General features: G+C 48.4%; 1 protein-coding gene across 1 annotated transcript in view; it reads right to left on the reverse strand.

The window, feature by feature from the left end:
• Positions 1–923: 923 nt before the first annotated feature.
• CBX2 (chromobox 2) overlaps positions 924–15,018 on the reverse strand; it is a 42,262-nt gene continuing 28,167 nt past the window's right edge. The window contains exons 4-5 of the mRNA XM_069655204.1: positions 5,432–5,501; positions 924–4,687 (exon numbers count right to left, since the gene is read on the reverse strand). Of these exons, the coding sequence (XP_069511305.1) occupies positions 3,245–4,687; positions 5,432–5,501 (1,513 nt within the window). The 3' untranslated portion in view covers positions 924–3,244. The remainder of the gene's footprint in view (positions 4,688–5,431; positions 5,502–15,018) is intronic.

A 15,018-nucleotide genomic window follows, 5' to 3' on the forward strand; every position in this document is an offset into this window, starting at 1 on the left:
TCAAACACAGTACAGACAGGAACACACTCCTTTTTAAACATACACTTACTCAACTGCTCATTCCTAAATTCCCAAAAACATCGTTCATATATCATTCACAAAACTACTTGCAGGCACGCATACAAATTCAGTCGCACTCCAACAACCCCACTTCCCTGCATGCAAAATACACACAATTATGTTGCACTTTCCACCTGCTCACCTTCAGCACGGTCAGCCCATGACAAGTAGGCCTGCCCCATGCAGAGCGAGCTGACAGACAAACTCACCCGTCAGTCAGCGCCTCCTATGCAAGCCTCATATCTGGCCTCTTATGATCTGGTTCCTTGCAGCGCCCTAAGTGTTATGCATTGGAAAACGGACCACCACTGAAGGATTTGCACAAAAGGCACAAGGATAGTGTGCTGGGGGCAAAGCACTGTAAACCATAATTGCGGTAGAGGTGGTGGTCAGTATCTTAGAAACATTTCCTTAAACCATTCGGTGTGTGACCCATGGCAGTTAAAGCAAGGTCTAGGTGTGTAACCCAAGTTAATGTCCTCGGAATCAAGTCTGCAGTAGAAGGTTGTACGTACGTGGAAGGTGTGAAAGCGCGACTTGCAGAGGCCCAGTGCTTGCTCTTAAAGCAGAGTAGCACCCAGGTTTTGATTTACTTCCAGGCACTCCATCAGACAGAAAGCGGACCAGGACATCAACATTCTGCCTAACCTGCTAAGACAAATTCCGCGGCAGTGCATGACGCTTTAAAAACTAACATGTACAGCACCGGTAGCAGTAATACCTGCGTTGCACACCACATAAGGTACATAACAGCAACATTGGTGAAATGTATAAATAGTACACTCGTAGTAAGCCACGTACTAGAAACATACAATGTTTCAAGTATGCATTATATATCGAGCAATAATTCGCACAGACACATCTTTGAAAAAAAATGTACAAAAATATTTATTGTACTAAAGCAAGAAAAGTACAACATTCTTATATACCACTATTTCCTAGTGTTCTTTTCAATGGAAATAAATTAAAGGCTGATTACAATTCTCCATCTAGCGCTGTCCAAATTCCCCCAAAAAGAAACTACAAGGCAAACAAAACTTGAGCAGAGAAAACACCCTTAATAATCTGTTCTCAGCAAACGAGCAGTCAGACTACAGGATGCAATCTTTGCATGTCAGACTGCGAACCACAATCACCACATCTCTCAGAACCCACTGCCTGCCGAGTGCGCACCAAGCCAGGGTGGGGTCCATTAAGCTTGCCTGAGTTCCCTACAAAAATGAGTATGATTTCTTCACAAACTACAACATTTGCTTGTGAGGCTAGAATCAAAGCAAACTCCACCCCAAAACAAATAGGTACTGTCACAACAGTACCATGGCATTTCCTGCTTTTTGATGTGTCATCAACATTTTGTTTTGGTGCAAACGGGAGCAGCGGTTGGTTGAGTGTAGTCGACACAATATGGCCAATAAAGTAAATATACTGTCATCTACGGCATGGAAGAGAAACTGGTGTAAAGCAAATCTGAAATGTACGGACACAATAAGGGGAAAAAAGTGTGACAAAGCTTAGCAGTAACACAAGAGTAAAACATTCGTCCCAATGGCGTATGCCTATACACAAATTGCCAAAAGCAATACTTAAGGCAGCAGGTCACATTTTCTTTACATTTCCTTTCAATATATACAGAATCGAAAGAAATCTTCAACATTCAGTACTTTTAAATGTAGACTTTTCTAGGACACCGAATCGATTCTGCTGCGTTAACCAGTCACACGCACTTGTGGATAACAGCCAACACCACACACTACGAGCAAAGCAGGTGTGCGCAGGCACAAATAACCTACATACTGCTGATTTTTTTTTTCAGCAAGGCTGGCTGCTGCGACATATGGAGACAGGATCGGAGCAGTTCAGCATCGAAGCAGTTTCACGCACCTAACCAACATACAGGAGAACTGCTCAATTGTAGTCACACAAAGGCCACAAATCTGTTAATCAAACTGAAAGCTCACAAGTACAACAAAGGTGTCACCAAGTCAATGTGAAGTTTCACAAGACGCCAAGAGGTCACGTGCGCGTCAACAAGTCGAGCAAAACGGGCTGCACTGAGCCTTGGGTTAAGACGTGTGGAAAAAAAGAACAGTAAGCAGTCAAAAGAAACGCGGCCAGAGGGCCCCAAAACACATTTAACTGGATACATGGGCAACTGAATTTTGCATTTCATGGGGGAAAAAAATCGTGCACAGCGTTCAGGGTTCGTTGACATTTCATGGGAGATGTAGAGAAGCCCATCTATACATGTCACCACATCATTCAGAGCACAACCAGGGTACAAGCAGACAAGTCACTTCATAAGGCACTTCACTACTTAGATTAGTGACAAAGGAATGCAATACGTTTTGGTTGGGAGTGAGCAGTGACAGCCAAACAGAAAACTACCACCAGTCTAGCACACCATCGTGAGGCCGCAAACTGAGTACGTTCAGTGCGTAGGTCCCGTTTCTATAAGCTGGATGGCATTAAGATGGGGAGTGGCGATCGGGGATGGGGAGTTGGGCCCTGAAGCCACAGGCAGCTACTTACAGAACTCCTGTAGATTTTTCGGGTTGTTTTAGTAGTGCAGAAAAATAGCCTGTGGCAGCATGATCTCGACGAGCTAGCCTAAGAAAAATGTGACGCATGCAAAGACTAAAACTTGCCCTCTCCATTTCATAAAAGCTATGAAAATAACCAGAGAGCAAGCTGCACTCCCAGCTATGAAGCAGCATTCAAGAATGGAGGCCAAAGGTATGGATACAATTATGCATTGAACACAGATTCCCCAGGAAGCAAGCCATTGCTAAACAAAGAAACCAAGAAATCTCGCCCCACAGACAGTCGACTATTATTGTTGGATAGGAATTTTTGGAAATATTTATCTGGGCAACCAAAAATTCTGCCCACACCAGCTTTAAAAAAAATAATTGGGAAATCACGGCAGACACCTGATCATTTTACAACTAATCACAACAGCTGCTACCAATTTCCTTTACAGACTGTTCTTCATAATTTTTGTTGAGTCTTCTCCAGCTTGAACAGACCACCATCTGTCCCACAAAAATCATCCCAGCTCCAAACACTCAACTTACTAGCCAAACGCTCGCTGGCATTCACGAGTCATGGAGTAAAATACAGGTTCAAAACACAAACTGTTCCAAAAGAGAAAAAATAAAAATAAAATACTAAAACCCAGCATGTCTCATAAGTGTCTCATGTTAAAGAAGCCAACGCTGGTCGGTGACTCCTTCACGGTCACAGTGATGAGGTTGGCAGTGACATCAGTCACAAAGACATGCTCAATCAGGTTGCGGGTTGGCTTCCAGTCCTGTTTGGTCTGGACGGATATGGACATGTTCTGGCCCCGGCTGGAAATGGCAGAGTCTTGGTCAGAGTCTGAGCTGGTGGTCTCTTCACCCGTGCTCATTTCAGAGAGTAAGTTGGGACGGCAGTTCTCCACACCAGGCTTTCCAGTCTCTTGGTGGCTACTTTCATGGTGTACCGGGTTGGCAGGGCACACAGGGGTACTGCCAGGAGTATTGCATGATTTTCCAGTCTCTCTCTCACTAGCAGGGGTAGTATTTGGAGCTGCCTTTTCTCCCTTAGAAGGACCATCCCCCAACAGTGGCACTACACCAGAGCTTGCAGTGTTGGTCATCTCCCCGCCACTGCTTTTGGGAGAAAAAGTTCCATTTGCTTTCCCAGAACAACTTTTTGTATTTTTGGTATTCTGCAAAGCGGCATTATGGGAAGCAATGGTGACACCGGATGCACTAGGTACAGTTTTAACACTTTGTAAGTTTAAAGCTTGTAGACTAGCTTCCTGGTTTGAAAGACATTGGGTGATAGGAGGTGATCCTAAAGTGCTGCCACTGCTGGAGGAGTGCTTCTTGCTAGCGTTCAAAACAAAGTCGGAGTTCAGGTCAGTCATAGCACCAACACTGGAAACTCTTGCTAACTTTGATCGTTGTACATTTAAGCCTAAACCACCAAGCATTTTGGCACTCTTTGCTTTTAAGTTCAGGGCTGAGCTACTCTTCGTGGACGTTGGCAAACACTGGGTCATCTTGCTAGTGGACGACATGCTGTCATGGCTTTGGTTTGGAGTTATCCGGTTCATGTAGTGTACAATTGAGCTTTGCCAACTGAGGCTCCGGTTCAGACCCCCATTTCCGTGTCCAGGTGAATTCCTAGCTATGTTGGAAAGATGATCTGCAGATAGGCCTCCAAGACCTTGGTTACCGTTGCTTTGGCTCACAGGCTCTTTTAAGTGGGCTTTAAGCGCGCTGAATCCAACTCCTTGGGCATTGTGCTGCTGCAGCTTGCCAATCAGACGGGCACCAATTGGTACCTCATGGGAAGCAGTGTTCATGATGTTCGCCATTGACTTGAGCCGCAGAGCAGCAGCCTTCTGTTCTGGCGGTAGTGGTTTCCGGCCACGTTTCTTGCGTGCTGGTTCTTTCAAGTCAGGCTTAGCCACCACAATCTGTGCTTTCTGCTGCGGTACCGGATGAGTCTCCCTCCCACGGGGCCCTCTTTTAGCTTCCTGGTCACTATCATCCTCTTCAGATGAAGAAGAGGACGACGAGGAGGTTGAGGACGAAGAAGAGCTACTTGATTTGGATTTCTGTGGCATCGCTAGTTCCTTAAAGAAGGGCAAAAAAAGAAAACTGTAAATACATATTCCAGGAAACTATTTTCTAGCAAGGAAAATTTTCACTTAAGTCTGTTTTCAGCGTTGCATTACAGAGTTAATTAACATGTATTAAGGGCACTGCCACAACAAATTACATTTTAAAAAAAGACAGTAATGCAACTGGCGCAAAATGAATGGGGAAGCTGCCCAGTCAGTCAAGCAAACCATGGGTCCCGCAAGAGACTACTGCGACCATCTTCATCTACCCAATCAAAATTCTTCCCACCTAGAATATTTATTGGCGTTTTATCAATTTAGGGCACCATGATGCCCTCGTGATAGTGCAGGATTTTAGGCATGCCAATCAGAACCGAGTCACAAATTACACTAAACTACCCACATTTACACAACATGCCAACCCAAATAAGGCTTGAATTAATGTTTCTTTATGGGATGCCAATGCTTCAAGGATTTACTGCGTTTTAAAAAGGGCATTGCATGGTACCTGCAGTTGCATTTGCAATAGGAAATGTATTTCTAGCTAGTAACAGTCTTTGCTTCACACCTGTCTTTCTCTGCCAGACACGGAAAAGAGATTTCTCCATATGAAAATTGCTGACTTGAGGTGAAGTTACACATGTTGCAGGTACGAATTTGCAAGTTTGAATCAAGGGCGTACGCTTCAATTACAGTGTACCGATTGCAAGCCAATATTTTAAAATCATTCAGCTTATACCAACATCAATTACTCACCACATTCTTTCTCGGCCTCCCTCGAGGTCGCTTCCCCCGCTTACGATTCTGGAGTTCCTTCTCATGTTCCCTGCAAAGAAAATGGTTAACAGTGAATCTTGGACTGCACAATACCAGGTTTGCGATGCATCTTTGTGCAGCTGTGTTGAAGAGTCAGAAGAGCTTCAACAAAAATATCTGTTCTGGGATACAGAAGTATAGTCTGAAGAATCCCAAATGAGGGTGTCTGGGAGGGGGGGTGTCCCCAATATAATGTGAATTAGGGGGACAAACCTAGTCTTTGGGGGACCTCCACTGGGAAGCATAAGAGGGAATTCCAGGAGAAGGTCAGCTGTCCAGCAATGAACAATGTCCAAGCAGGTTTACATAAGGGACACACTTGAATGCGTAAGAGATGGGAACAGTGAACATGTGGGAGAAATTGCAATTTGTAAGGAAGTTAAATATGGCCAAGAAAGGTGTGGTGGAGTGGTCTATATAGAACCATGACTTCATTTCAAGGTAGGTGGCGATTTACTGACCAGCTTTGAAGTGGTTGTTTAGAAAAGAAGCCCCATTACAAAGACTGGTCACTTCAGAATTATAATTTAAAGATCTGTGGTGACCAAGGAGTGGGCTAACTCCAGCAAGGAGACCAGGATGGATTTAGGAGTAGCTTCGAAAAAGTCCAAACAGCATTAAGGAATCCTTCCGAACTCTCAGCCACAGCAGGAACGCCAGCCTGAGAGTGAAATGCATGACAAAACAGTGAGCAAATATACTGCATTTTTAAAACAATATTGTGGTAACCACCAAATGAATATATATACACACACACACACACACACACACGTGTGCTTCAATGCACAAAATTAGGCAACATCCAGAAGGTGTTAAAGGGGTGGCTTAGTGTTCCCTTTTCAGAGCAGTTGCTGTTAACTATCACAAAAAATCAAATGCACCATGCCTTTTTCGCGAAATGTACTTTCAAATGACAAGGACCATCATTTGGGAATGCAAAACAAAGCGTTCACCAACAGGTTTAATCCCATTGTAAGGACATACGGGATACGGGACCATGTATCGATGCATCAAACCTTTCCACAGAGCAGACATTTTGAACGAGTAAAATATCTGAGCCACACCTGTTCCTATCAGTCATTTTGTGATCACGTAATATCCAGCACGAGCAACCTAAGGTCAACTGCCCTGCCAGCAATAAACCATAGCACATCCCACCACCACCACTGCTTTTGACATCCGCTGCTGGTTCTGAGGTGAGCAATGACCGCTAAAAATGTACTGCATTCACATGTCACCATAGAAATGCGCAAGACGTTTTCTACAAACAAAGCCTCTTCCATTTTTCAACAACTAGACTAGGCATTTGTGTTAAACTGTTCAGCTACACTGTTCCTACTACTGCGAACTGCTCGCAGATGGGCATATAATGAAGCAATTACACCATGAGAATTAAATATTTATTGCAATAAGTTTCTACTGATCTATTTTGGCACCATTAAGTTCGATGACTTTCTTTTTAATCAATATTTCTCGGTCCCAAACACGCAGATCGCAAAATTAATGTTTATATTTAATGCCCACTTTTTTGTTTTTGCTTGTTGGCTCATCAGCAAGAACATCCAATTTGGAGGGGCTTCATGAATGAACCAGAATACCTAAGAAATCTAAGCACGGCAAAGCCTGGAGGAAATGGAGGTCACTGATGCAGAGGACGAATCTACTGATCCAGAACCTAGTAGAATGGAAGCCTTTTCCACATGTGTTGCTGGCATCCTTGTCAACTCGGGCTCTGCATGTGCATTTTCTTCCAGAGTTGAAATTTAGCACCACCTAAAAAAGGGTTGTAGGGTGCATTGGGACTGCTGGGACTTGAAGACGCGAAACCTGTGGTACGAATTGGCAAAGGGAGTATCTGGTTCCAGAGTTCCACTCTGCTCTCTATTGTTTGCGTTTTAGAAACTGGTTAACGTTAGCCATAGTGAGCCCAACAACGACAGACAACAATGCTTTGTGTCAAATGAACTATCCTTCAAACACAGGTCAACATGCCCGTCGGTCGTGGGCATATGCTCGCTTGGCATCCTTTTGTGACGACCCAACTCTATGCTGTATAGGGTGCCAATTGTATCAGCCGTAATGGCCAATGCAGACGCCTCTCCTTTGTAAACTGTTCTAAAAGAGGCCGTCATCTAGGGTTGAAACAATCTACTGGTATAATTACCGTGAACTCTCATGGAATCAGCATATGATATGGCATTTGTAACGCGCCTATACACAAGTGTTTCAAGTGTATACCAGTTTACTGTATTGGAGCTGGCAGCTAGGCACGTAATTTGCCTCGAAGAGGAGGCTGCAGTAAGTAACGAGTGCCTTAGCACTCGCACTTAGAAGCCGAATTCGTCCAGGATGACGTGCGCGAATAGCTAGGGTGCTTTGGAAAGGGATGACGAGGTGCAACAAAAGCAGGTCCTCAATAGAATGCACAGACGAGAGATCCTGCCTACTTCCATGCATTGCTTAAATTGCCCAGTTGAACGGCCGCCAGCACCTTCGATGCGGATGCAGTTGAACTGACCAAATATCAGGTAGGCGGCAGTGCTCTTTGCAGTCCGCACGAGGCTCCAGTTAAGATTACACTCACAGACCCGGATAAAGATGCATTACTGCTCGTGGGGTCCATTTCAATATGACGGTTGGGGACCCCTTTTGTTTGCAGCAGAACAATCTGAGGCACCCATGGGAGACATACATTATAATGGACACCAGGCGGCAGTGAGATGAAACACTAAATGCCCATTCAAAAGCTATAATTACTGGGGGGCGCTGTTGCGCCGAAGCAAGATGGCCGCCTAAGTGCTTTGCTCCAGACGGTGAGAGCAAATAAACGCTAAATGAATCCCTACAACATCAACCAATCCTCTTGGCGCCAACGGTACCTCAGCGGGAACCAGTCCCAGCTGCGGGTGCCTGGCTCACCCCGCTCCGCGGCTCCAGGGACCGCGGCTCTCCCTGCCACCTGAGGGCGCGGCAGGCCACTGTGGGGGAGGGGCATCAGAGCCCCGAGAGCGCACCGAGCTGCTGTTGCCGGTTGGATCCCCCTGCGCTTCCACCGCCATACCTCTGCGGGCTGTCCTGGGCTCCGGGCCCCTTCCCGGAGCTGCTCCTGCCTTCTCCCACTAACCACGAAGACAAACTGGAGGAGCCGGATTCCCCACGCTTCTCGTTCGTGCACTGCACGGGACAGGGACATCGCCGCGAGCCCCGCGGCTGTGCACCGCCTGCCTTCTCCCCCCCTGCTACCCCCTTCCCAAAGAACACTGAACCCATTCAACTACAAGGTAGGGGGTGAAGGGGGGGGGGGGGGGGGGGGTGGGGGTTTGGGCGTGACTGGGTCCTGTGCTGCCTGCCCCAGCTACCGCTCGCGCGCCTCGCAGCCAGCCCTCCTCCATACCTGCTGCTATTGGGGCGCCTGGCCCCGGGGCCCAGGATATAAGAACTTGCAGTGGCACTGCTCTCCCCCCGCTGACTGTGGGGACTCCTACTGCGGCCTTGCCTGTGCCGCATTACACCATCGCCACTGGCGGCCCATTCCCCTGAACACCTGGTAGTTGCTCGGAGCTCTTGAGGCCGTTGCGGGGGCTGCACACCTAGTAACACCCTGATGGCACACCTCCATTACTGGACTATAAACTTTGGGCCTCCTTGGGCGACCTTTGAACTGGCTACTGAACATTAATGCGACTGGCCTCACTTGTGGGGCCCCAATGGTCACCAAAACCAATTGCAGCGGGCAGTTACGGGATCCTGTGGGTGCCCGCAGCCTCCTGGGGCCCTTTTGGGATCCACTGTCGGCCCTGCGATCCTCTGGCTGCTCTGCATTGTCCAAGCGATCCGCACGATCCTACCTGAAGGCGGAGTCCTCCCTAGACCATCTGAATTTACCTTGTTCATTACTGCACACAGTGATCTCGTTGACCACACTTTGTGCCTTACTGGACCAATCCTCAGGGACCCCCCACCGTCATCGCTCTGAGCGTGGATTGATCCCCCTGTGCCAACCCTGTCTGCACTATTCCAGTGGAGCGTGCGGCCTGAGGCACTAACAGAACGGAACACCCCTGTAGCCGCGGGGGGCACTCCGAGGGCTGTGTCTAACCGGGAGTGGTCACGCAAGCGCCACTCGGTGAACCTTACCACCATCCTCCTGACAGTCCCTCCCTCCCTGGGCATTCGTCCACGTGGAAACTCAATTACCCGGATCGCTGGTGCTCTCTGGGGTCCCTGGAACCCTACTGTTGCCGTCACCATGACCAAGGGAGCTGAGAAAAGAAGCAAAGCTCGCTAAATATGTTTGCCAAGGCACCTTCCAGACCGCTTACCGAGCCCCCAGAGGAAACTCCTACTGTCTCGACATCCTTAACCCCTGATGACTCGCAGAAAATGCTGGAGTACATGCGAAGGTTTCACCAAGCTCCATACTAAAATTGGACAATATGACTGCTACCATCTCATCTATAAAAGCCCATATCGAAAGAACAGACAGCCGGGTTGCCAAGATCGAAACAAGGGTTGGCACTGCTGAGGACGACTTGGGTTCCCTTCACGCCGCTGTATCTACACTCACCAGTCAAGTCTCTGCGGTTGAGAAGAAAACCGATGACCTCGAATCCTTTTCTAGACGGAAGAACTTGCGCATTGTTGGCGTACCCGAGGACATCAAGGAGCCCATGGAGGAATACATGGAACGCATACTTTTAACACTCCTGGATACACCAAAGCTTTCCGCACAATTCGCAGTTGAAAGGGCACACCGCACCCTGACTGTGAAGCCCAGACCTGTGGCACCTCCCCGTCCCATCATAGCCAGAATCCTAAACTTCCGGGACTGGGATGCCCTTCTGCGGGCGGCCAGGGCCAAGGGGGAGCTGCTTCTCGGATCGGCAAGGATCCACCTCTACCCCGATCTCGGTTGCTGTGCAACAAGAATGCAAAACCTTTCTGGCGGTAAAAAAGAGACTCTGTGACTTATACTCCATGCTCTTTCACGCAAAGTTAAGGATCGAACATTCGAACCAAACATTCTTCACTATTCCAGAAGAGGCCTCGAAGTTTGATGAACACTTCTCGGGTTGATCCCTTCACCGTTGCTACTAGATCTACGTCCACTGCTGTTATGGACCTTACCTATGCCACATATGCGACCATCGTTGGCGTGGCTCCCTATGAATGCCACGCTTCAAACTTATTACATTAGTTGCTAGTTTTGTTATTGTTGCTCCATCAATCCTCTGCAAATGTGGCCTGGTTCGCCACACAGACTCCTTGTGTTTAAAGGCATTGGATGTCCCGATAAAACCCAGCCTGGTAACTATCCTATATCTACCTCCAGGCCCCCGGTAGTTGGATCCTGGCTTTGTCCTCGCCCATTCTGGGTCGACATGTTCCCGAGGTGGTGCCCCAGGAGCCATGGCTAATTCCCTTTGTTCCCAGTTGCCCTCTCTTTGGCCATGCCCCCCCCCCCTCATGCCTATATTGAACACTCTGGTTAATGATGTTGTATCGCACAATCTCCTCACACTCTCCCCAGTCCGGTGCGCCATCGCCTGGCTAGCTATCAGACCCCCAGGCGTAGAGGCCTACAAGTTCGTGTTTGTTATGGTTCCATTTGGGTTTCGTCCCTCTGATTGGGGGAGGGATGTGGGTGGGTTGTTGGGGGAAGGGGCGTTATGGTTAAATAAGTCTGGACAATCACCGGAAGCGATGCATGTGCCATATTAGTGCACCGCGAACACACAGGTAGGGGCCGACAGGCATCCATATCGATCGACTGCCTTTCGCTTGTACCCCCCCCTTTACAGAAACACAATCAGTACCCCTACATGAATGGCTAATGTCGACCTGACCTTTATGAGCTGAACATCCCTGGGTTGGGTAATCACAGAAAGATGCGGCAGATACAGTGGCATGCTGAACGCCACAGGGTTAAAATCTTATGCTTACAAGAAACCCATGCCCGCTCTGAACAAGTCGCTAAGCAATGGGGACCCCAGAGGTATTGTACCAACTATTCCACTCAAAGCCGTGGCACTCCTACATTAATACACAAGAGCCTGAAGTTTACACGTCACCACTTGCACATAGACCCTCTTGGCAGATATGTATTAATCATCGGCAAGCTGCAACTCCAGGAGGTAGCCATCTTGAACATATATGGCCCGAATGTCGACGACCCCGACTTCTACCTACACCTAGCCTCTATCCTGGAAGGCTACCCCCTGATCCCGATTTTATGGTGAGGCGACTTCAACACGATACTGGTGTCACCCTAGATAAATCGGGCTCTAGACCTCGCCAACTCTCCAGAGCAGCCTATACCATCCTTACAACGCTCCCTCGTCTGGCACTAGTGGATGCCTGGCGACTAATGCACCCCGATTCTCGCACGTACTCCTTTTATTCCTCAGTTCACGATTCACACTCTAGAATAGACAGATGGCTCATAACTGACATGCTGGTCAGATGCCTGTCCCACCTGGCTATCCTCCCCAGAACATTATCAGACCATTCACCGGTACTCATCTCATTGAATTGGGGCTTGGACGCCGATAAAACTAGGCAGTGGAGGATGAGCCCTCATGCGCTTCTCGATCAGGTCTACGCTACCGAACTCTAATCCTCCATCGAAGAATTCTTGGAGTTCAATACAGACTAACAACGCAAGCCGTCCTCTGGGAATCCTTCAAAGCGTATACGAGGGGAATTGCCATTTCCAAGGGATGTGGCATTCTGAAGGGAATCCGTGCTGATATTGCTGTCAGCGAGTCAACCCAGGCTAACCTTGAGTCCCAATACGCTCAGGTTCACTCCCCAACCACTCTAGCGGCACTGGGCTCGAAACTGAACAGGTTCCGTAGCCTTGCAGAACGTGAGGTTAAATTCCTGGACTCCCCCCAGTTTAAGAAAATACAGTGAGGGAGAGCGACCGGGACGAATGCTGTCTAAGCTGCTGCGACGTGAATTCGGAGCCCCAATATTCCAGCTATAGTGAGGCCTGACTGCTCACTCGCCACTTCCCCACAAGATATCAACTCTGAGTTTCTATCGTTTTACACCTCCAAATACTCCGAAGTCGGCAGTCCCCATATACCAGAAATTGACGCCCATTTAGAAAATCTCCCCATTTCAGTCCTGTCTGCCGACGCTAGCACCTTCCTGGAGAGGCCTTTCACTCCCGAGGAACTCACTGAGGCCATTGAATCGCTGGCATCTGGGAAGGCCCCTGGCCCGGGTTGACTCCCCATGGATTAATATAAACAATACAAGTCTCTCCTGGCTCCACACTTACTGGCCCTACGGGAAGAATCGTGCAATAAGGGTATACTTCCCCTGTCTCTCCGGGAGGCACTGATAACCGTTCTCCTTAAACCTGGCAAGCCCCCTAGCCAGTGCGGCTCATACCGACCACTCTCGTTGATCAACAGTGATGTTAAAATATACGCTAAACTACTGGCCAACCCCTTGGCCCCATACATGCCCCACATCCACCCTGACCAGGCGGGATTTGTCCCAGGCAGGTCCACATCCCTGAACCCAAGAAGGCTCTTCAATGTGATCAGCAGAATCAACCCGTCCACACAGGCGGTAGCAGCCACTTGGACATGCAGAAGGCATGCGACTCGGTCTCGTGGAAATACCTATGGCGTGTACTCTAGAAAATAAGTTTGGCCCCAACTTTCGCACCTGGGTAAGGCTAGTCTACACTGCCCCTTCGGCCAGAGTTCACACTGAGGACAGGTGCACCATTCCCTTCCAGATATCCAGAGGTATGCGACAGGGATGCCCTTTCACCCCCGCTTATTTTCACCATAGCCATGGAACCCTTTGCCGACATGATTCGCCAGTCACACTCATAGGGGATTGCGCACAGCGAGCCAATCCAATATAGTCTCCCTATACACCGATGACACGCTCCTGTACATCCGGGCCCCTGAAACCAACCTCGCCCCTATACTAGTAGATGTTGCTCGTTTTGGAGACATATCTGGCTTAAAAGTGAAGTTCCAAATCTAGATTATTCCCATTTACAGACTCCACACAACCCCCCCCCCTTGGATTTATGTGGATTCATCTGGTCTCAATCTAGCATCACTTATCTACGGGTGGTAGCCTCCAGTCAAACAGCGTAACTGCGTGAGGACAATTACCTGAATTATCCAACTAACCTGGCTACAAAAACTTCCAGCTGGACTAGACTCCCCATTTCGCTAGCAGGTAGGATTGGAATACTTAAATGGTAGTATGACCTCAACTTCTTTATCGATTCACCAATCTGCCTATATGGCCAGGGGATGTATTCTTCAAATCACTACGCCACATAACCAACACCTTCCTTTGGCACTCGGGTGTGGTCTGCCTCAAACTGTCTACGCTGACCACCCCCAAGGAATTGGGCGGGTTTAGCGCCCCAAATTTCACTAGGTACTGGGTGGTAGCCGAATCTCAATTTGCCTCTCATTGGTTTAACACCATTGATATCCTCCCCCCTCCGCATGTTCGGCTGGAGGAACTAACGGTCTGTGACTGAGCGATCAGCTCACTTATCCTTAAACCTATCCCTCCTAACCCTGATTCCGCAGACCCTGTGGCTAGCACATCCTTAGCATTGGCCAAACTCTGGGCAATGGTTGACACATCTCACCCATTCCACGGAGACCTGCCACTATGGAACTTCCTCCCTGATGTCTCACATATCCCACAGTCGATTGTATCTCGCTGATGCTGGCTTTCTGACACTTCGTGATGCCTACGAACAGGGCAACTTCATTGAGTGGTCTGAACTCCCCCTTTCCCTCAAGCACTGGCCCTCAGCGTGGCTACAAAACTCCTCACTTCGGAAGAATCTCCAGTTACCCCGATTTCCCCACCATGCCACCTGATGAACCTATAGTTGCGGAACTCTGTTCCTTTTATTCCTTCAAAAGGGAAGGTGTCAAGGCTTTACTCCTTATTGCAGACTAGAGCGGCCCCCTCCTTCTCCAAGCTGAAACGCAGTTGGGAGGAGGATCTTGAGGTCGAGATGACTGATGAGATGGTCCCGAATGTGTGCTCGCACCCACGATGTGTCCTATAACTCTAAATTTAAGTTAATTCAATGTGCTACACAGATACCATCATACACAAAAGAGACTACATTGTTATGTTCTGCAACTTTTCTCCCAATTGCCCCAGGTGCGGTACGGATCAGGCATTTTACATCCATATGCTATGGTATTGCTCTCACCTGACCCAATTTGGTCTGACATCTGTTCCACATTATTTGATATACTAGACCACACTACTGTCCCCCACCCCACTGCACTGCTTTTTCCACGACCTCCCTCAGCTGGGCCACGACTCTAAGAAACTAGCAGGTCTTTGCTTGCTGTTGGCAGTCCGCTGCATATTAATGTGTTGGCTCCGCCCTAAGGCACCTACCTATACACAGTGGCTCAGGACAATTACATGGGCGCATGACAATGAAGAGGCCTGGAGTACAATGCACCACCCACATTTAAGGCCTAAAGATATCTGGCGGAAGTTCCGGG

This window comes from Ambystoma mexicanum, chromosome 3q (genome assembly GCF_040938575.1).
Source record: "Ambystoma mexicanum isolate Mex_15411 chromosome 3q, UKY_AmexF1_1, whole genome shotgun sequence".
Classification (NCBI taxonomy): domain Eukaryota; kingdom Metazoa; phylum Chordata; class Amphibia; order Caudata; family Ambystomatidae; genus Ambystoma; species Ambystoma mexicanum.